Genomic DNA, 22491 nt, shown 5'->3' on the forward strand with positions numbered 1-22491 from the left:
ACCTGTGTGACTTTTTGTAACCCCTCTTCACTGTGCAAAATGTAGTTCAAAGGAGAGTTCTGTACCTGTATAACGTATTTTATCATCACTTATTATATCATCACTTTACAGGCTGTAGTCCAAAAGGAAGCCCTGTACCTGTGCGATGTTGTGTTGCTCCTCTCCCACCTTAGGGACTGTAGGTCAGGGCGGAGTCCTGTACCCGTATGAACTATTGTTGCTCCTCTTCACTTCACAGACTGTGGGTGAAGGAGGAGTCGTGTACCGTGTGGAGGTGTCCGTGTGAATTATTTTTGATCATCTTCACTTTAGAGACCTGAGTGACTTATTGTTGCTCTTCTTTACTTTACAGACTGTAGGTCGAGGGGGGGGGGGGTATAAACCTGTGTGACTTATTGCTGGTGTTATTTACTTTACAGACTGTAGGTCAAGGGAGAGTCCTGGACCTATGTTACTTATTGTTGCTCCCCTTCGCCTTTAGGCTGTAGGTCAAGGTGGAATCTGTACGTTTACCTCTGTGACTGATTGTTGCTCCTCTGAATTTTACAGATTGCAGGTCAGGGGGTGTCCTACACTTGTGTAACTCGTTTTCGCTTCTCTCCCCTGATCCTCCTTAGGGGGGCTGTACCTTTGAAATTTACTGCTACTTCTCTTCACTTTACAGTTTGTATGTCAGAGGGGAGTCTACAGATGTACCTTTGTTGCTTATTGTTGCTCCACCTCACTTTACAGACTGTGTGTCTGCAGATGTACATGTTTGACTTAGTTTTGCTTCTCTTCACTTCACAGACTATAGATCGAGAGGGGGGGGGGGGCTGTCCCTGTGTAACGTACTGCTACTCCTCTTCACCCTACAGACTATACATGTAGATCAAGGGTACTGTAACCATGTGATTTATTGTTGCTTCTCTTTAATTAAGCTAATACCCCAAGTGATATAAGACACTAAATCAGCACTGTTTTGTTACTTGTGCTGTTTTGACATACTGAACGCACCATGTACATGTGTGACTTGTTTCTTCTGTTCACTTTACAGTCCACATTCCCCAAAAAGAAGTGTTTTCCTACCCTGTCATCCAGTGCTACAATGTTTGGGACCGGGGCCTTTTCTGCTTCAGACACGACTCCATCGAACCGCGTGGACTATCAAAAAGGTATTTGTTACAAAGTGTATCTTCACTACATTTATGTATCATGTATTTATTTATTTATTTGATTGGTGTTTTACGCCTACTCAAAAATATTTCACTTATACAACGGCGGCCAGCATTATGGTGGGACGAAACCGGGCAGAGCCCGGGGGAAACCCACGACCATCCGCAGGTTTCTGCCAGACCTTCCCACGTACGGCCGGTGAGGAAGCCAGCATGAGCTGGACTTGAACTCACAGCGACCGCATTGATGAGAGACTCCAGGGTGTATCATTTAACATTTGAAGTACATAGTATGGACCAAAATATAAAGTTGCTCCTGTTTATAGTACTTAATACCCTCCTAGCTTGTCACTGGGTTTTGTCAGTGTTAAAACAGGAGGCTGGTCATTTATTTAAAATGGACGGGGATTGTCTCTGAGATGCCCACAGCTTCATCTACCCGTAAACTTCATTACCATTGTGTAAGTGAAATCTTCTAAATTATGTTGAAAAATACATGTAGCAATGACACTAAGAAGCAAGCACTAGCGTGTTTCAGGTAAAACATCTTGTTGACTTGTTCACTGTCCACAAGGAGGATCTCACACGAGTGGCCATTGCATATTAAATGAATCAGTCAGTTGCTTAATATAGAGAAGCAATGATCATAGGTACATGTATCAGACTTTGTTTATCTCATGCCTGAAGTCTGAAAGTCTCGAGAAAAAAGATTTAATTCACAGGTTGGTGAACATGGACTCATCATGATTACAACATACTCAAAGTTAATTCCTCCGCAACGATAAAATAGATCAGTCGGAAATTTTATATTTACATCAGGAATACCACTTAAGTGCATGTAGAGTTCAATGTTGAATATATAAAACGTCGTCGTCATATGACTGAAAAATTGTTAAAACGTACGACGCTATACACCAGGCTCTCGCACTCAGTGTATAGCAAGTATTGCAGCTCGTCGTCTTTAGCTGCAAATAACAGGAATAACAATTATCGTCGTGTCCTCAGTGTCATATCTCCTGGGACACTATGGGCTATCTCCCTTGATGGGGGAGCTGTTGCTAAGAACAAAAATCGTGGATGACTTATTTTACAATATGATTCAAAGACGCTACAAGTAGTGAGCACATTCATTTAAGCCTACACGTATGCTAAAAAATCTAGCGTTTAGCCTTCAGCTGTGTTCTTGTTCATTAATTATCAGACTGTGGTTTTTTATGTTCTTGTTTAAACGAATCTTTTTTCTTACTGTTAGAAGTTAGATGACCATACGAGTGGTGACCATGTTAAAGTGACGCCTTTTCAAATGTTTACCGCTGATTGTTAAAAGAAAAGGCAACAAGAAATATAAGCTTGACAGTTCTATGGGAAGGAAGTGGGCACAGACAAACTAAGACTTTCTAACATGCTTGATACATATAAATTAGCCTTAAATCGGAAAGTATTACGCCGCCATGAGATTCCCCAAGTTAAAGCAATCAGAAACACCTTGTTGTGTCACTTGTAGCTCTGTGTGCATGTACATAAGGCTAAATGGGATAACAGCCTTCGGGTGATGTTAAGGAAAACCACGCCACAATACTACTAAACAGTACACGTTTTAAACTAAAGTTATCAATAGATTTATATATTTGGTCTAGTTTCTTAAAAAAGTACTTGCTTGCACATCATCAAATTGAAGAAAACAAAATTATAGCGAGCGTGACGAGTAAAAACTATTTGACAATAGTTAAACTGCTTAAGGTAACGATTTATATTGGATTTACAGGTTCGTATTGCGGTAAGCTACAGCCCAAGTATACTTATAGCCACGGGCTGTCAGTTGACAGCAAACAAACTTACAAATGGTATTAAAGCGATAGCGTAGAACATTAATTCCTTGACACTTGATCAGTTTGGGAATTGTCCTTGGGATTATTGACCTGAAACGTCCTTGATTGACGGGTGGTACACGAATGTCTGCTTTTACGCATACACCTGTAAATTCCTAGCGGCGAGCTCTTTGGTTGTCTTGCTACCAAATCTAAGTTTTGTCAGTTTTGTTCAAAACCATTTTGAAAAGCGGGGCATACATGTATATCACAGAACAGTACTTTATATGTTATGCTTGTTTGCTATATTGTTATTTTTTTTCTTACTTTTCTGCGTTTAACGTTTTCCACCATCTGGCACATCTGATAAATTATCGGTAAAGAAACTAGAGTAGTGAGTGGTAGTGAAGGACAGTACAGTATGCTAAACTGGACAATGTTATCACCTCCGATGGCAGTTTACTTAAAACAACTAGCAATCTGCCTCCTAATGTTAGCAGTGCCTCTGTTCTAGGGCAGCGCATGGCGACCAGACCGAGTGGGGGCCTGGTTGGGTCGGCTGCATCTGCGACAACACCGATTCGGGGCCTGTTTGGATCTGCTACAGTCGAAACAACAACTGGTGGGGGTCTGTTTGGATCTGCAACCACGGCTAGTGGAGACCTGTTTGGATCTATTGCAGCCGCCACAATGGCTAGTGATCTGTTTAGATCTACTACGACTGCAAGAGAAAGTATTGAGGCCCCGTTTGGATCTGCCACAACTGCAAAAACAGCTGGTGGTGGCCTGTTTGCAACAACTGTTAGTCCGGGCCTGTTTGGATCTAACACTTCAGCGGGAACAGTTAGCGGTAATCTGTTTGGACATGCTAGAATGGCAACAACAGCTAATTTTGGCTTGTTTGGATCGGCTGCAATAACAGCAACATCAGCTAGTGGGTGTATGTTTGGATCTGCTAAAACTACAACAGCTGATGGGGGTCTCTTTGGAACTCATGCAGTATCTTCAAGAGCTGATGGCTTTGGTACTGGCTCGTCGGGTGGGCTCTTTGGAACGAGCAAAACAAGCAGTTCTACGGGTGTAGTTTTTGGGCCTAACACAGCAGGTTTATTTGATGCCAACCCCACACCTCCCACTAGCGGAGCGGTGTTTGGAGCAAAGGTCAGCAGTCCCAGTCCAGCAGTGTTTGGCTCCAACCCAGGGTGTTCTTCTGTAGGCTTTGGAGCCAGCAGATGTGGGAGTGGCTCAGCCAATTCGGGTTTCCTTGGTGAACTAGGAGTCAAGCTAAATGCAGAAAACGCATCTCAAAATGTCCTTAGACCTCCAACCTTTCGCATCCCTTCTACCAGTTCAGGTAGGCTCATTATTGCTGTTAAGGTTGAACTAAGCTGTTCTAAACAATCTGTTTTATCTTGTTTTCAATTTCCATCCAACTTTGATAAAAAGAGAGGCTTCATATTCTATTAAAAGATCATCAAAGAAATCTTCAAAATGAGAAATAAAATGTCTGTCTACTTATATTTTCGGATGTAAAATGCAAAATAAAAAACATTTGTACGTTTATGTCAACTGATTTCAATTTGTTCATTACAGCCAACCTCTTTGGCAGCCAGGGGTCTGCTGTTGGATCGTCAACAAGGGCAACGTCCAGTGGATTTGAGTCCGACAATGGCTCTGGTGAATTTACGTCAGCAGGACCCAGTGTTGCAACTACTGGTTTTGCGTGTAATACCGAAACCAGATTTGGTGTCAGTCCTCATACCAAATGTAAGTTCAAGCAATCTTCATTCATAGTACACGTTCCTTTAATCTATGTACAGCCACAGTCTACCTTTTACTGCAGACCGTCCAAAATTTCTAAATTCGAAAGTTCACCATACCTGATGATCCAGGGAATCAGATGTACACTTATGTACAGTAGGCCCACAGCCAAGCCTTCCCTGTAAATCTCCTCAAATCTCAGAAGTTCACCACACCCAATTATTCAGGAAATCGAATGTACACACATGTACATTAAAACCACAATCTAGCTTTCCCTGTAAATTTCCAGAGATCTCAGACGTTCTCTACACCCTATTCTCTAGGGAATCATATGTACACACATGTACATTAGAACCACAGTCTAGCTTTCCCTGTGAACTTCCAGAGATCTCAGACGATCTCTACACGCTGTTCTCCAGGGAATCATATGTACACACATGTACTGTAGAACCACAGTCTAGATTTTCCTCTAAGCCTCCACACATCTCAGAAGTTTTCCACATCCAATGATCTAGGGAATCAGATGTATAGTCATAAGCAGTACAACCACAGTCTAGTTTTCTCTATTGGCTTAGACAAATGTCAGAAGTTTAAACACCCAATAATCCAAGGAATAATGTGTACATACATGTACAGTAGAACCACAGTCTAGCATTCCTTGCAAACCTCCACAGATCTTAGAAATTCTCCACACCCTATGCTTTGGGGAATCAGATGTACCCACATGTTCAGAGGAAGCACAGCCTTGATTTCCCTTTAAACATCCACAGATATTAAAAGTCCTCCAGACCAATCATCCAGGGAATAAGATGAACACACATGTACAGTAGAACCACAGTCTAGCTTTCCTTGTAAAACTTCACAGATCTCAGAAGTTCACCACACCCAATAATCCGGGTAATCACATGTACATATATGTGCAGTGGATCCACTGTCTAGCTTTCTCTGTAAACCTCCAAATATCTCACAAATTCTCCACATCCCATGATGTAGGGCATCAGATGTACACACATGTACAGTAAAAGCACAGTGTAGATTTCCCTGTTAACCTTTACAGATCTTAGACGCTCTCCACACCCACGGATCAACGCAATTAGATGTACAATTATCCAGGGAATAGAATATACAGACATGTACAGTACTACGACAGTCTAGCTTTTCTCTGCTAACCGCCCCATATTTTAGAAGTTCACATCCAATCATCCAGGGGATTCGTTCAGGGAAACAGATGTACACACATGCACATTACAGCTGCAGTCTAGCTTTCCCTGTAAAACTTCGCAGATATCAAATGTTATCCATACCTAATGATCAAGGACATCAGATGTACACACATGTTCATTAGAACCACGATCTAGCTTTCCCTGTAAAACTCCATAGATCTCAAACGTACTCCACATCCTGTCATCCAGGGGACCGTATGTACACACATGTACAGTGGAACAACAAGGGTCAGCAGTCCTAGTACAGCGGTGTTTGGCTCCAACCCAGGGTGTTCTTCTATAAACTTTGGAGCCAGATGTGGACGTGGGTTTCGTTTCTGCAGTGGCTCAGCCAATTCGAGTTTCTTTAGTGAAGTAGGAGGCAAGCTAAATGCAGAAAACGCATCTCAAAATGTCCTTAGACCTCCAACCTTTCGCAGCCCTAATATTAGTTTAGGTAGGTTTAAGCTGATTATAGCTGTTAGGGTTAAACTAAACCGTTGCAAACAATTTGTTTTGTCTTGTTTTCATTTTCTGTCCAACTTTGATAAAAAGAGAGGTTTTGTATCCTATTACAAGATCATCAGAGAAGAAATCTTCAAAATCAGAAATAAAATATCTGTCTACTTACATTTTCGGATGTAAAATGTAAAAAAAGATATTTGTACGTTTATGTCAACTGATTTCAATTTGTTCATTACAGCCAACCTCTTTGGCAGTCAGGGGTCTGCTGTTGGATCGTCAACAAGGGCAACGTCCAGTGGATTTGAGTCCGACAATGCCTCTGGTGGATTTACCTCAGGAGGACCCAGTGTTGCAACTGCTGGCTTTGCGTGTAATACCGAAGCCAGCTTTAGTGTCAGTCCTCATACCAAATGTAAGTTCAAACAATCTTCATTCACAGCACACGTTCCACTTATCTATGTACAACCACAGTCTAGGTTTTACTGCAGACCGTTCCGAATTTCTAAATTCGTAAGTTCATCGCACCCGATGATCCAGGGAATCACACGTACACGCATGTGCACTAGAACCACAATCTAGATTTCCCTGTAAACCTCCGCAGGTCTCACAAGTTTACCGCACCGGATGATCCAGAAAATCACACGTACACCCATGTGCACTAGAACCACAATCTAGATTTCCCTGTAAAACTTCGCAGTTCTCACAAGTTTACCGCACCCGATGATCCAGGAAATCACACGTACACACATGTGCACTAGAACCACAGTCTAGATTTCCCTGTAAACCTTCGCAGTTCTCACAAGTTTACCGCACCGGATTATCCAGAAAATCACACGTACACGCATGTGCACTAGAACCACAATCTAGATTTCCCTGTAAACCTCCGCAGTTCTCAGAAGTTCTCCACACCCGATGATTCAGGAATCAGATATACGCTCACGTGCAGTAGAACCACTGTCTAGCTTTCCCTGTTAAACTTCACACGTTTCAGACTTTCTCCACACTTAATTTAGGAAATCCGATGTACACACATGTACATTAGAATCAGATGTACAGACTTAAACAGTAGAACCACAGTCTAGCTTTCTCTGTAAGCTTACACAAATGCCAGAAGTTTTCCACATCCAATGATCTAGGGAATCAGATGTACAGCCCTAAACAGTAGAACCACAGTCTAGCTTTCTCTGTAAGCTTACACAAATGCCAGGAGTTTTCCACATCCAATGATCTAGGGAATCAGATGTACAGACCTAAACAGTAGAACCACAGTCTAGCTTTCTCTGTAAGCTTACACAAATGCCAGGAGTTTTCCACATCCAATGATCTAGGGAATCAGATGTACAGACCTAAACAGTAGAACCACAGTCTAGTTTTCCATATAAACCCCACAGATCTAAGAATTATTCCTCACCGTATGATTTAGGAAATCAGATGTACAGACATAAACAGTAGAACCACAGTCTACCTTTATCTGTGACCATACACAAATGTCAGAAGATATCCACACCCCATAATCCAGAGAATCGCATGTACATATATGTACAGTAGAACCAGAGTCTACTTTTATCTGTGACCATACACAAATGTCAGAAGATATCCACACCCCATAATCCAGAGAATCGCATGTACATATATGTACAGTAGAACCATAGTCTACCTTTATCTGTGACCATACACAAATGTCAGAAGATATCCACACCCCATAATCCAGAGAATCGCATGTACATATATGTACAGTAGAACCACAGTCTACCTTTATCTGTGACCATACACAAATGTCAGAAGATATCCACACCCCATAATCCAGAGAATCGCATGTACATATATGTACAGTAGAACCACAGGCTACCTTTATCTGTGACCATACACAAATGTCAGAAAATATCCACACCCCATAATCCAGAGAATCGCATGTACATATATGTACAGTAGAACCACAGTCAACCTTTATCTGTGACCATACACAAATGTCAGAAGATATCCACACCCCATAATCCAGAGAATCGCATGTACATATATGTACAGTAGAACCACAGTCTACCTTTATCTGTGACCATACACAAATGTCAGAAAATATCCACACCCCATAACCCAGAGAATCGCATGTACATATATGTACAGTAGAACCACAGTCTACCTTTCTCTGTGACCATACACAAATGTCAGAAAATATCCACACCCCATAATCCAGAGAATCGCATGTACATATATGTACAGTAGAACCACAGTCTACCTTTATCTGTGACCATACACAAATGTCAGAAGATATCCACACCCCATAATCCAGAGAATCGCATGTACATATATGTACAGTAGAACCACAGTCTACCTTTATCTGTGACCATACACAAATGTCAGAAGATATCCACACCCCATAATCCAGAGAATCGCATGTACATATATGTACAGTAGAACCACAGTCTACCTTTATCTGTGACCGTACACAAATGTCAGAAGATATCCACACCCCATAATCCAGAGAATCGCATGTACATATATGTACAGTAGAACCACAGTCTACCTTTATCTGTGACCATACACAAATGTCAGAAGATATCCACACCCCATAATCCAGAGAATCGCATGTACATATATGTACAGTAGAACCACAGTCTACCTTTATCTGTGACCATACACAAATGTCAGAAGATATCCACACCCCATAATCCAGAGAATCGCATGTACATATATGTACAGTAGAACCACAGTCTACCTTTATCTGTGACCATACACAAATGTCAGAAGATATCCACACCCCATAATCCAGAGAATCGCATGTACATATATGTACAGTAGAACCACAGTCTACCTTTATCTGTGACCATACACAAATGTCAGAAGATATCCACACCCCATAATCCAGAGAATCGCATGTACATATATGTACAGTAGAACCACAGTCTACCTTTCTCTGTGACCATACACAAATGTCAGAAGATATCCACACCCCATAATCCAGAGAGTCGCATGTACATATATGTACAGTAGAACCACAGTCTACCTTTCTCTGTGACCATACACAAATGTCAGAAAATATCCACACCCCATAATCCAGAGAATCGCATGTACATATATGTACAGTAGAACCACAGTCTACCGTTCTCTGTGACCATACACAAATGTCAGAAAATATCCACACCCCATAATCCAGAGAATCGCATGTACATATATGTACAGTAGAACCACAGTCTACCTTTCTCTGTGACCATACACAAATGTCAGAAAATATCCACACCCCATAATCCAGAGAATCGCATGTACATATATGTACAGTAGAACCACAGTCTACCTTTATCTGTGACCATACACAAATGTCAGAAAACATCCACACCCCATAATCCAGAGAATCGCATGTACATATATGTACAGTAGAACCACAGTCTACCTTTATCTGTGACCATACACAAATGTCAGAAGATATCCACACCCCATAATCCAGAGAATCGCATGTACATATATGTACAGTAGAACCACAGTCTACCTTTATCTGTGACCATACACAAATGTCAGAAGATATCCACACCCCATAATCCAGAGAATCGCATGTACATATATGTACAGTAGAACCACAGTCTACCTTTATCTGTGACCATACACAAATGTCAGAAGATATCCACACCCCATAATCCAGAGAATCGCATGTACATATATGTACAGTAGAACCACAGTCTACCTTTATCTGTGACCATACACAAATGTCAGAAGATATCCACACCCCATAATCCAGAGAATCGCATGTACATATATGTACAGTAGAACCACAGTCTACCTTTCTCTGTGACCATACACAAATGTCAGAAAATATCCACACCCCATAATCCAGAGAATCGCATGTACATATATGTACAGTAGAACCACAGTCTACCTTTCTCTGTGACCATACACAAATGTCAAAAGATATCCACACCCCATAATCCAGAGAATCGCATGTACATATATGTACAGTAGAACCACAGTCTACCTTTCTCTGTGACCATACACAAATGTCAGAAGATATCCACACCCCATAATCCAGAGAATCGCATGTATATATATGTACAGTAGAACCACAGTCTACCTTTTCTTGGAAGTTTACACAGATAACAGAAGTTCTCCACATTTACTAATCCAGGGAATCAGACGCACAAACATGTAAAGCAGAACTACACTCTAGCATCCCCCTGTAAACTTCCACAGCTCTCAGAAAGAAATTTATATGACAACACATGTAGAGTAGACCCACAGCCTCCATTTCCCCGTGAAGCTCCACAGATCCTAGATGTTCTCCACACCCTATTATCTAGGAATCATGGGTACACTCACGTACAGTAGTCTAGCTTTCCCTAAAAACCTCCTCAAATCTCAGAAGTTCACCGCACCCGATGATCCAGGAAATCACACGTACACGCATGCGCACTAGAACCACAATCTAGATTTCCCTGTAAACCTCCGCAGTTCTCAAAAGTTCTCCACACCCGATGGTTCAGTGAATCACATGTACACTCATGTAAAGTGGAACCACAGTCTAGCTTTACGTGTTAAACTTCAGAGATCCCAGAAGTTCTCCACACTTCATTAGGGTATCACTTAGGGAATCAGATGTTGACACATGTACATTCGAACCACAGTCTGGCTTTACCTGTAAACCTCCACATATTTTTAAATTTCTCCCCTCTTAATCATTTAGGGAATCGGATATTCACCCCTGTTCATTAGAACGACAGTCTAGCTTTCGCTGTAAACCTCATCAGGTGTTAAATGTTTTCCACACCTATTAATCAAAGGAAATAGATGTACACACGTGCACAGTACAACCACCGTCTAGCTTTCCTTGATACCCCCCCCCCCCCCACACCAGATCTCAGAAGTTCTCTACACCCATTTTATGTACAGTAGAAGCACAGTCTGGCTTTCCTTTCAAACCTCCACGGATCTCAAGAGTTCACCACACCCAATAATCCGGGTAATCACATGTACACAGATGTAGAGTAGAACCACGGTCTAGCTTTCCCTGTAAACCTCCAAAGATCTCAGAAATTCTCCACACTCCATGATGTAAAGAATTTGATGTACACACATGTACAGTTAAAGCAAATTCTAGATTTCCTTGTAAACCTCCACAGATCTTAGAAGTTCTCCACACTCAATAATCTGTGTAATGACATGTACACACATGTACAGTAGATCTACAGTCTAGCTTTCAGTATTTCAGTAAATATTTTTACAGATCTCCGAAGTTCTCCACACCCAATGATCCAAGAAACCAGGCCTTACACACATGTACAGTAGAACCACAGTTTAGCCTTTCCTGTAAACCTCGACAGGTATCAGAAGTTCTCCACACCATATTATTTTGGGAGTCAGATGAACACACATGTACGGTAGAACCACAGGCTAGCTTTTCTGTAGGCTAAATCTTAACACATCCTAGAGCTGCACCACACTAAATAATTCAGGGTATCAAATGTACACTCATGTACAGTAAGACAACAGTGTAGCTTCTCCCGTAGACCTTCAAGGATTTCAATCACAATGTGGTGTAGGGAATGAGAGATACACACAGGTACCATAGTTTAGATTTCAGGATAATTTTATTACAGATGTCAGAGCTTCCGCACACCCAATGATCTAGAAAAGTAGACGTACACACATGTACATGTAGAACCACAGTCTACATTCTCCTGTAATCCTACAAAGATCTTAGACATTAACCACACCCACTAGTTTAGGTAATCAGATGCACTCTTATGTACAGTACAAGCACTGCCTAGCTTTCCATGTAAACCTCAACACATCCAAGAACTTCTTCACTAAATGATCCAGGGAATCAGATGTACTCTCACGTACAGTAAAACCACAGTCTAGCTTCTCTTGTAAACCATTGCAGATCTTAGACTTTCTCCACACAATGTAATCTAGGGAATTAGATGTACCTTTATGTACAGTAGAACAACAGTCTACCTTCTCCTCTAAACGTTCACAGATCTAAGACGTTCTCGACAACCAATGGTCCAGGGAATCAGATGTACACACATGAACAGCAGAACAACAATCTAGCTTTTGCTGCAAAACACCACAGATCTCAGAAGCTCTCCACACCATATGATCTAGTGAATCAGGTGTACATACATGTACAGTAAAACCACAATCTACTTTTCCCTGTACGATTACACAAATGTGAGAAATCCTCAACGCCCTAGGCAATAAGGTAATAAGGTATTTAGGTGATAAGATGTACACTTATGTGCAGTAGAACCACCGTCTTCCTTCTTCTGTAAACCTCCACAGATATTAGAAGTTCACCACACTCAATGATCCAGGGAATCAGATGTAAACACATGTACAAGTAGTACCATACTACAAGCTTTCCTTTTATCAGCCGTCCCGATCTGGAAAGCCCCTTTACGTTATTTCCCAAGCAAAGCCCTTTACCCCTACACTCTGTATCCAAAATAAATACCTGGGTAATAACCTTGGTCGAATCACACCTAGGACTTTAAAAGAGGAAGTTGTAACTTCTTCGCTTGGAGTTTACCATGAAGAGGATAGGTTAACGACTGGTTGACCCGTATCAGTATAATGGCGGAGCGGCTTACTTGTCTTCGGTAAGTCGTCTCAGTGAAGCATCACTGGGTAAAAGAGCGGTGGAAATCCGTCCTGCAACAAGGAGGCAAATTACATGCAAACTAAGGATTACTTCGTCGTCATATGACTGAAAAATTGTTAAGCACGACGTTAAACCCCAAGCACTCACTCACTCCAAAATAATTTACCCAAACTTTTTACCTTTAGCATGTACACTTGTAATTTATGCTCTCTCTTCAAGTAATTCACTTCTTACCATTCCATATTTGGATTGGCTTTAAGTTGCAAGCATAGTGAAACAGTCACGTAAATATAGCCTCTGGTTTCTGCGAGAACTACAGGTTTGTTGCCTGGTATCGTCAAGTTTAACTCTACACGTACATGTATCACGTTTGAGCAATGGTGTTTCTGATCATTGAAGTTCTCATTTCTTTGGTTTAGACACATTCGGAGGATCTCCTGTGTTCGCTTCCACCCCAGCGTTAGGAGGAATAAACACTTTTGGCGCCATCTCTGCTTTCGGAACTAGCCCTGTCTTTGGAGGGACAAGGCATGTATTCGGGTCCACGTCAACCTTTGGCACCTCTCCTGGGCCCAGCGGGGGGAGAATATTTGGATCCACTCAGACGACAACATCAGGGTTTGCTGGGTAATGAGTCATACTGATGACACTGGCTGTATTTACTTTCTGATCCTCTCAGACGGCAGCCTGATGGTTCCTGGAAACCCTCGACCATCCGCGGGTTGCTGCCAGACCTCCCCATTTTGAATTACTACATGCATATACATGTAGTACGTTCCATGAATGCACAAAAGAAAATGCTGGCCGCCATCGTATTAGTGAAACACATCACTAGCGATAAGATCATGAAGATAAAGCCTACATTAATACACGTATGTTTACGTACTAGTTCTATACTGTATGTTTCGTCTTTAAATACTATAAATAAGTTCATAACCATCATTAACGCAGGTCTGCAACTCATTCCAGCAGGAATATCTCACAGATGTGACTTGACAGTACACCATGCCTCTTACAAGGGCGGTAATATAGCTCACAGAAACGTTTATACTAGTTTTTCATGAGTCAAATTTTGTTTTGTGTCATTTGTTATTTAGTTGCAATCAAGTAAAATGTAATATACATGTTTTCACATTTAGCATGGCCAATACCAGTGGTCCCACATTTAGAAGCCTGGCACAAAACACAGCCTCAACTGGCTTTGGTAGCCTGGCACAAAATGCAGGCTTTAAGGAAGACGCATCAAGCTCTACAGGTCAGTATTCTAAAAAAAAAACAGTAGGTCCGGAATAGTACTAAATTTTATGCAACAGACCATTGCATGCAGGTGGACTCAAACCAGTGGGAACTGGCTGACCTTCTACCATATACTGTACAATGTCTACATAACTAGACAGGAATATCGTCGGAACAGTCCTTATACAGCATATATGTACAATGTCTACATAACCAGACAGCAGTGTTGTGGGACAGCCCTTCTACAACATATATCTACAATGTCTACACAACCAGACAGACGTGTCATGGGGACAGTCCCTCTACAGCATACAAGTACAATGTCTACATAACCAAACAGTAGTGTTATGGGACAGCCCTTCTACAACATACATGTACAATGTCTACATTACCAGACAGCCGTGTTGTGGGGACAGTCCTACAACATACATGTACGATGTCTACATAACCAGACAGCTGTGTTGTGGGACAGCCCCTCTATAACATACACGTACAATGTCTACATTACCAGACAGCTGTGTTGTGGGGACAGTCCTTCCACAACATCCATGTACAATGTCTGCATAACCAGACAGCAGTGTTGTGGGACAGCCCCTCTACAACATCCATGTACAATGTCTACATTACCAGACAGCAGTGTTATGGGGACAATCCTTCTACAATATACAAGTACAATATCTACATAACAACAAAGCTGTGTTGTGCAGGATAGTCCTTCCACAACATACAAAAAATGAAAGAATGATTATGGATTAGCGCCACATCGGCAATATTGATTGATGATACCATCATCAGCGAAGCTGTCAAACAAATCATATACAGAGTTGACTGTCTAGAATCTTTGCCGAACATGGGTAAAATCCACACAGTCAACGAGGGTATGTTTCATGCCGTGTTGTGCATCACATCCAATACACTCGGGAGCACTGCTACCATCCAAGATAAAATTGCGTTTCAGACGAGTGTGCCCAATACGACACCGCGTTAAAACTACTTGGTCTCTTGGAGGATAAGAATTAAAGCCAATGACAGGACGAGTGGCATGCAGTTTATTATGGGTCTGCATGTCCCATTCACCCTGCCAAAGGCGACGAATATATTTAATAATGTTCGGTCTAAAATCAGTATACGGGATTTCAACTTTTGATATAGATTTATTTAGGACAGAATTTGCTTCCCTGTCCACGACTGTGTTTCCATGGATATCAATATGACTCGGTATCCAACACAATATAATATCTCTACCTCTTTTAATTAGTTCTCTATGTAAGGCCAATACTTCAAGTATCAGTGGATTTTTGAATTTATTATGCTTTATTGCCAAAAGACAGGAGAGCGAGTCAGTGCATATCACTGTCTTCTAGGAAAGCCCTGACGAAACATATGATAAGGCCAGGAGTATAGCCTCGCCTCTGCAGAAAAGATTGAAGATAAGGATAGAAGACGAAGGGAGGTGACCCGCTGTTCTAAGACAGAGGCAACCCTGTCCCCATCCTTTGACCCGTCAGTGTATATACATTTATAATCCTTATAAGTAGCCTTAATTTCAGCAAAGCTTTGCCGAGTTATAAGAGGATTAGTATCTGATTTTTATGTCTACGTAGATCAAATATTAATTTGGATTGTGGAAGTAGCCATGGAGGAGACTCCGGAAAAAACACCGGAGCTACGTCCTTTAGATTGATGTCAGCATCCACAATATGGTCCCCTATACAAAGACCAAACGAAGGGATCTTATTGGGACTTATTAAATTTATCTACGTATGATGGATTGAAAACACAGTCGTAGGCAGGGTTTGTTAGAGGAACTTTAAGCTTTGTAGCATATTGAAGGCTCAGTTTTATACGTCGATTATATAAAGAAGGCTCATTAGCCTCAACGTATAAACTTTCTACTGGTGAGGTTCTAAAAGCACCAAGGCTGAGCCTCAAGCCTTGGTGATGAACAGGATCCATCATTTTAATATACGTCTTCCTAGCGGACACATAGTCCAGCTTAGACCTCATCAGAGAACGATATAGACTGAGTAAAACAGATCGGTTAGGACCCCAATCTGTGCTGGACACGACCTTAATTATATCGAACAAGGCCTCCTTTCACACCGCTTTTACGACAAAAGGGATAATTTCAATTTTGATGTTGTAAATTATCCTTATTTGGATAGCAATATACTAAAGGGTCCTGCATTTGGACATAAATATCTTGCCTTGTAGCATTTGTCAGATCTTAGGTAAATTGTGATTTAATCTGCGTCACAAGTTGTTAGTTCAAGGGCTGGTTTGTCAAGGATACTCCATCAAACACCTTTATTCTAAATTTCTCAAATTTTACAATGAGTATAACACTCGTTGGCAGGTAAGGACAGAGCGTCTAGAATCTCTGGCGATCTGCATCGCGATCAACCACACCGATGGCGCTGTTATTCTTATGTACATATCCATCGCGTACATGGTATTTAACAACCTAGATGGCCCTGGTTGCCGAGTTTAACCGTCTATCTTGTAGACAGCTTTTATACAGAACAAGCATGTCATGTGTAACATCATAGATGGCGCCTCTTGTAGTATAAGATCCTTACATAATAACGGGAAAGACGTAATCGTCCGTTACTTTTGAATCACAATCTGTTCCGTTAAGATCTGTAACGCCCGTCATTTTCGAACTGTATCTAACACCGCTAACCTGGTGCTAGGGGCCGTAAAGACAACCAAGCTGACTACATCTGCATGATGCCTTTATGAACAGCTGCGATCAAAGCGCGACTGAGATACCTTGTTTAATTGTTATTTGACCTGGAACTCATTCATGGTCTACAAATTTGATCTTGATATGGAATTCATACCTGGAATATCCACTGTCTCCCAGGCATCATCGAAAGCTGATGACCGCTTCTCTCTTGTGCATTACCAGCTTTATTTGTTATTTTTATAATTTCTTACATACCTTTGTCTTTGGGAGCTAGTGGCAAACTTTGTTTTGCAAATGCATCTTGAGATTATCGACTTGGAGCGCCTTTTACGGACTACAAATGGTATACGAATGTCGGACATGACACTTATACTTGTAAATTGAGCTTTAAGCATTTTTATGAGGTATAAAAGATAGCTTACTATCAAATATTGTACCTAAAAATTTAGTTTCTCCAACAATTTTAACCCGTTTACTACAAAAATTAAGCTCGGGGTCAAGATGAAGTTTCCGTTAATTACAAAAATGCATACCGACGGTTTTAGAGGTAGAAAATCTAAAACCGTTTTCAGTTGCCCATTTCTCGATCTTAATGAGACAAACCTGCAACTCGACGTTATTTATATTTTTAGCTCGGTTGCATATGAAATCGTAGGAAGAACTCTCTGCACCAGATATTTATGTTTTTGCTAAGCTCTTTGTTTTTATACTAAACAATGTTGGCCACAATATACTGCCCAGAGGAACACCCATTTCCTGCCCATGAGAGTCGGAAAGCGTGGATCCCACCCTTACCTTAAACTCACGCTCAGATAAAACCTCTGATATAAATATGGTAATCGGCCTTTGAGGCCCATATCAGCATGGTCTTTAAAAATACCTTATTTCCATGTGGTGTCGTAGGCCTTTTTAATCCACAACATACATGTACAATGTCTACATAACTAGACAGCTGTGTTGTTGGGATAGTCCCTCTACAACACGCACGTACAATGTATACATCACCAGACAGCAGTGTTGTGGGGACAGTCCTTCTACAACATACACGTACAATGTATACATCATCAGACAGCAGTGTTGTGGGGACAGTCCTTCTACAGCATACACATACAATGTATACCTCAAAAGACAGCTGTGTTGTGGTGACAATCCCTTCACAACATACATGTACAATGTCTACATCACCAGACAGCTGTGTTGTGGGGACAGTCACTCCACAACTTACATGTACAATGTCTACATAACCAGACAACTGTGTTGTGGGGACAGTCACTCCACAACTTACATGTGCAATGTCTACATCACCAGACAGCAGTGTTGTGGTGACAATCCCTTCACAACATACATGTACAATGTCTACATAACCGGACAGCTTTGTTGTAGGGACAGTCCTTTTACAACATACATGTACAATGTCTTCATAACCAGACAGCAGTTTTGTGGGGACAGTAATTCTACAACATGCATGTACATGTGCTATGTCTGAAAAAACAAAAAGCCATGTTTTGGAAAATAGTCCTTCTACTACATACATGTACAATGTGAACATAACCAGAGAGCCGAGTTTTGGAGCACAGTCCCTCCATAACATACATGTACAATGTCTACACAACCAGACAGCCGTGTTGTGGGGACAGTCCCTTTACAACATACATGTGCAATGTCTACATTACCAGACAGCTGTGATGTGGGGACAGTCACTCCACAACATACATGTACAATGTCTACATAACCAGACAGCTGTGTTGTGGGGCACAGTCACTTCACAACACGCACGTACAATGTATACATCACCAGACAGCAGTGTTGTGGGGACAGTCCTTCTACAACATACACGTACAATGTATACATCATCAGACAGCAGTGTTGTGGGGACAGTCCTTCTACAGCATACACATACAATGTATACCTCAAAAGACAGCTGTGTTGTGGGGACAGTCCTTCCAAAACATAAAAAGGGAGCCGTGTTGCGGGGACAGTTCTTTTTACAACATACATGTACAATGTCTTCATAACCAGACAGCAGTTTTGTGGGGACAGTAATTCTACAACATACATGTACATGTGCTATGTCTGAAAAAACAAAAATCCATGTTTTGGAAAATAGTCCTTCTACTACATACATGTACAATGTGAACATAACCAGAGAGCCGAGTTTTGGAGCACAGTCCCTCCACAACATACATGTACAATGTCTACACAACCAGACAGCCGTGTTTTGGGGACAGTCCCTTTACAACATACATGTACAATGTCTACATTACCAGACAGCTGTGTTGTGGGGACAGTCTTTTTACAACATACATGTACAACGCCTACATAACCAGACAGCTGTGTTGTGGGGCACAGTCCTTCCAAAACATACACGTACATTATATACATAACCAGACAGCAGCGCTGTGGGACAGTCCCTCTACAACATACATGTACAATGTCTACATTACCAGACAGCTGTGTTGTGGGGTCCTTTTACAACATACACGTACAATGTCTACATTACCAGACAGCTGTGTTGTGGGGACGGTCCTTCTACAACATACATGTACAAGGTCTACATAACCAGACAGCTGTGTTGTGGGGACAGCCCTTCTTCAACATTCATGTACAATGCCTACATAACCGGACAGCAGTGTTTCGGGGACAGTTTTTCTACAACATCGATGTACAATGTCTACACAACCAGACAGCCGTGTTGTGGGGACAGTCTTTCTACAACATACATGTACAAGGTCTACATAACCAGACAGCAGTGTTGTGGGGACAGTCCTTCTACAACATACATGTACAATGTCTACATTACCAGACAGCTGTGTTGTGGGGACAGTCCTTCTACAACATACATGTTCAAGGCCTACATAACCAGACAGCTGTGATGTGGGGACAGCCCTTCTTCAACATTCATGTACAATGTCTACATAACCGGACAGCAGTGTTTCGGGAACAGTTTTTCTACAGCATCGATGTACAATGTCTACACAACCAGACAGCTGTGTTGTGGGGACAGTCTTTCTACAACATACATGTACAATGTCTACATAACCAGACAGCAGTGTTGTGGGGACAGTCCTTCTACAACATACATGTACAATGTCTACACAACCAGACAGCTGTGTTGTAGTGACAGTCCCTCCACGACATACATGTACAATGTCTACATAACCAGACAGACGTGTTATGGTGACAGTACTTCTACAACATACATGTTAAATGTGTACATAACCAGACGACAGTGTTGTGGTACTCTTGTACAAGATATATGTGCAGTGAATACGCAACCAGACAGCAGTATTGTGGGAGTGCTGCGTGGGCATGTCAGGCAGCATGACCGTTTTAATCTTTAGTTCTATTTCATTGAAGAGAGAAAACATAAGAAATTCTACATACATTTTATGCTTTTCTTGTACTTTGTGTACCAGTGTAAAAAATAAATGGTAATTATGCCTAACTAAAGGGAAATGACCACATTTATTTTCTTTTGCAGTTGGTTTTGACAGTCCAAGCTTTGGGTGACATATTTTCTACTTTCTGCTGACGGGAAAGTACATTAACAAAAGGAAGCTTAGTTAAACGCTTTTATAGAGTATTCAGGAATTGCTGACGTGCAGTGGACTTCTGAACAACGTGGGACATGGCATTGATGATTTTGATACGATAGAGCTTTACTTTAGAAATTGAAATTGGTTACTTCGATAGGGTAGTGTTTTTACCTGAGGAAAATACATCGATCACACTTATAGGAAGGGGGTTTCTGGAGGAAATGATTATGATGATACTGATTCGATAGTGCTTTGGAGATTGGTAGGTTTGGATAAGGTAGGGCTTTACTTGATGAAATGGCATTTCTGACACTTATAAGGTGGGGCTTCTCTTGAGGATATTACACTAGTGACATTGATAGGGTAAGGTTTAATTGAGGAAATGGGGGTCACCGTGGCTCAGTTGGTTAGCGCGTTAGTGCAGTGTGACGACCAGGCAGTGTCGCACCAATGCGGTGGCTGTGAGTTCAAGTCCAGCTCTTGCTGGCTTCCTCTCCGGCGGTAAGTAAGAAGATCTGTCGGCAACATGCGGATGGTCGTGGGTTTCCCGCGGGTTTCCACCAACCATAATGCTGGCAGCCGTCGTATAAGTGAAATATTCTTAAGTGCGGCGTAAAACACCAATCAAATAATAGATAAACACCTCAGGGAATGACGTTGTTGACACTGAAAGGGTCAGGTTTACTTGAGGAAATGACGTTGTTGACTCTTATAGGGTCAGGTTTACTTTAGGAAATGACATTGTTGACACTGATAAGGTAGGGCTTTACTTGAGAAAATAACACTGATGACACTTATAAGGTATTGCTTTACTGGAGAAAATGACGTTGTTGACACTGATAGGGTGGAGCTTTACTTGGGGAAATGACATTTTTGACATTGATAAGGTAGGGTTTTACTTGAGAAAATAACACTGATGATACTTATCAGGTAATGCTTTACTGGAGGAAACGACGTTATTGACACTGATAGAGTGGAGCTTTACTTTAGGAAATGACATTGTTGACACTTATAGGGCGGAGCTTTACTTGGGGAAATGACATTTTTGACACTGATAAGGTAGGGCTTTACTTGAAAAAATAACACTGATGACACTGGTAAGGTATTGTTTTACTGGAGGAAATGACGTTGACACTTATAGGGTGGAGTTTTTCTTGGGAAAATGACATTTTTGACACTAAGGTTGGGCTTTACTTGAGAAAATAACACTGATGATACCGATAAGGTATTGCTTTACTGGAGGAAATGACGTTGTTGCTGATAGGGTGGGGCTTTACTTTAGGAAATGACGTTGTTGACACTTATAGGGTGGGGCTTTACTTGAGGGAACTGACATTGTTGACACTTATAGGATGGTGCTTTGCTTGGGGAAATGACATTGTTGACACTAAGGTAGGGCTTTACTTGAGAAAATAACACTGATGATACAGATAAGGTATTGATTTACTGGAGGAATTGACATTGTTGACACTTATAGGTTGGAGCTTTACTTGGGGAAATTACATTTTTGGCACTTATAGGGTGGGGCTTTACTTGGGGAAATGACATTTTCGACTCTTATAGGGTGGGGCTTTACTTTAGGAAATTACATTTCTGACACTGATAAGGTAGGGCTTTACTTGAGGAAATGACATTTCTGACAAATAAGGTAGGGTTTTACTTGAGGATGTGACATTTCTGACATTGATAAGGTAGGGCTTTACTTGAGGAATTGACATTTCTGACACTGATAAGGTAGGGCTTTACTTGAGGAATTGACATTTCTGACATTGATAAGGTAGGGCTTTACTTGAGGAAATGACATTTTTGACATTGATAAGGTGGGGCTTCATTTGAGGAAATGATATTTCTGACACTGATAAGGCAGGGCTTTACTTGAGGATATGACACTGGTGACATTGATAGGGTCAGGTTGCTTGGGCTTTACGTGAGAAAATGACACTGATGACACTGATAAGGTAAGGCTTTACTTGAGAAAATGACATTGATAGAATAGAGGTTTACTTTGGCATTGGTACGGTAAGGCTTCACTGAAGGAAATGACATTGATGACA

At 41.3% G+C, this 22491-nt stretch overlaps 1 protein-coding gene across 1 annotated transcript in view; it reads left to right on the forward strand.

Annotated features, from left to right (window-relative positions):
* The window catches only part of LOC135477801 (nuclear pore complex protein DDB_G0274915-like), a 37596-nt gene extending 15558 nt beyond the window's left edge, over positions 1-22038 (forward strand). Inside the window, exons 7-13 of the mRNA XM_064758004.1 lie at positions 1037-1154; positions 3477-4316; positions 4556-4729; positions 6629-6802; positions 13396-13603; positions 14116-14231; positions 20383-22038. Of these exons, the coding sequence (XP_064614074.1) occupies positions 1037-1154; positions 3477-4316; positions 4556-4729; positions 6629-6802; positions 13396-13603; positions 14116-14231; positions 20383-20411 (1659 nt within the window). The 3' untranslated portion in view covers positions 20412-22038. The remainder of the gene's footprint in view (positions 1-1036; positions 1155-3476; positions 4317-4555; positions 4730-6628; positions 6803-13395; positions 13604-14115; positions 14232-20382) is intronic.
* The last annotated feature ends 453 nt before the right edge of the window (positions 22039-22491 follow it).

The sequence above is a fragment of the Liolophura sinensis genome, chromosome 11, assembly GCF_032854445.1.
Source record: "Liolophura sinensis isolate JHLJ2023 chromosome 11, CUHK_Ljap_v2, whole genome shotgun sequence".
NCBI lineage: Eukaryota > Metazoa > Mollusca > Polyplacophora > Chitonida > Chitonidae > Liolophura > Liolophura sinensis.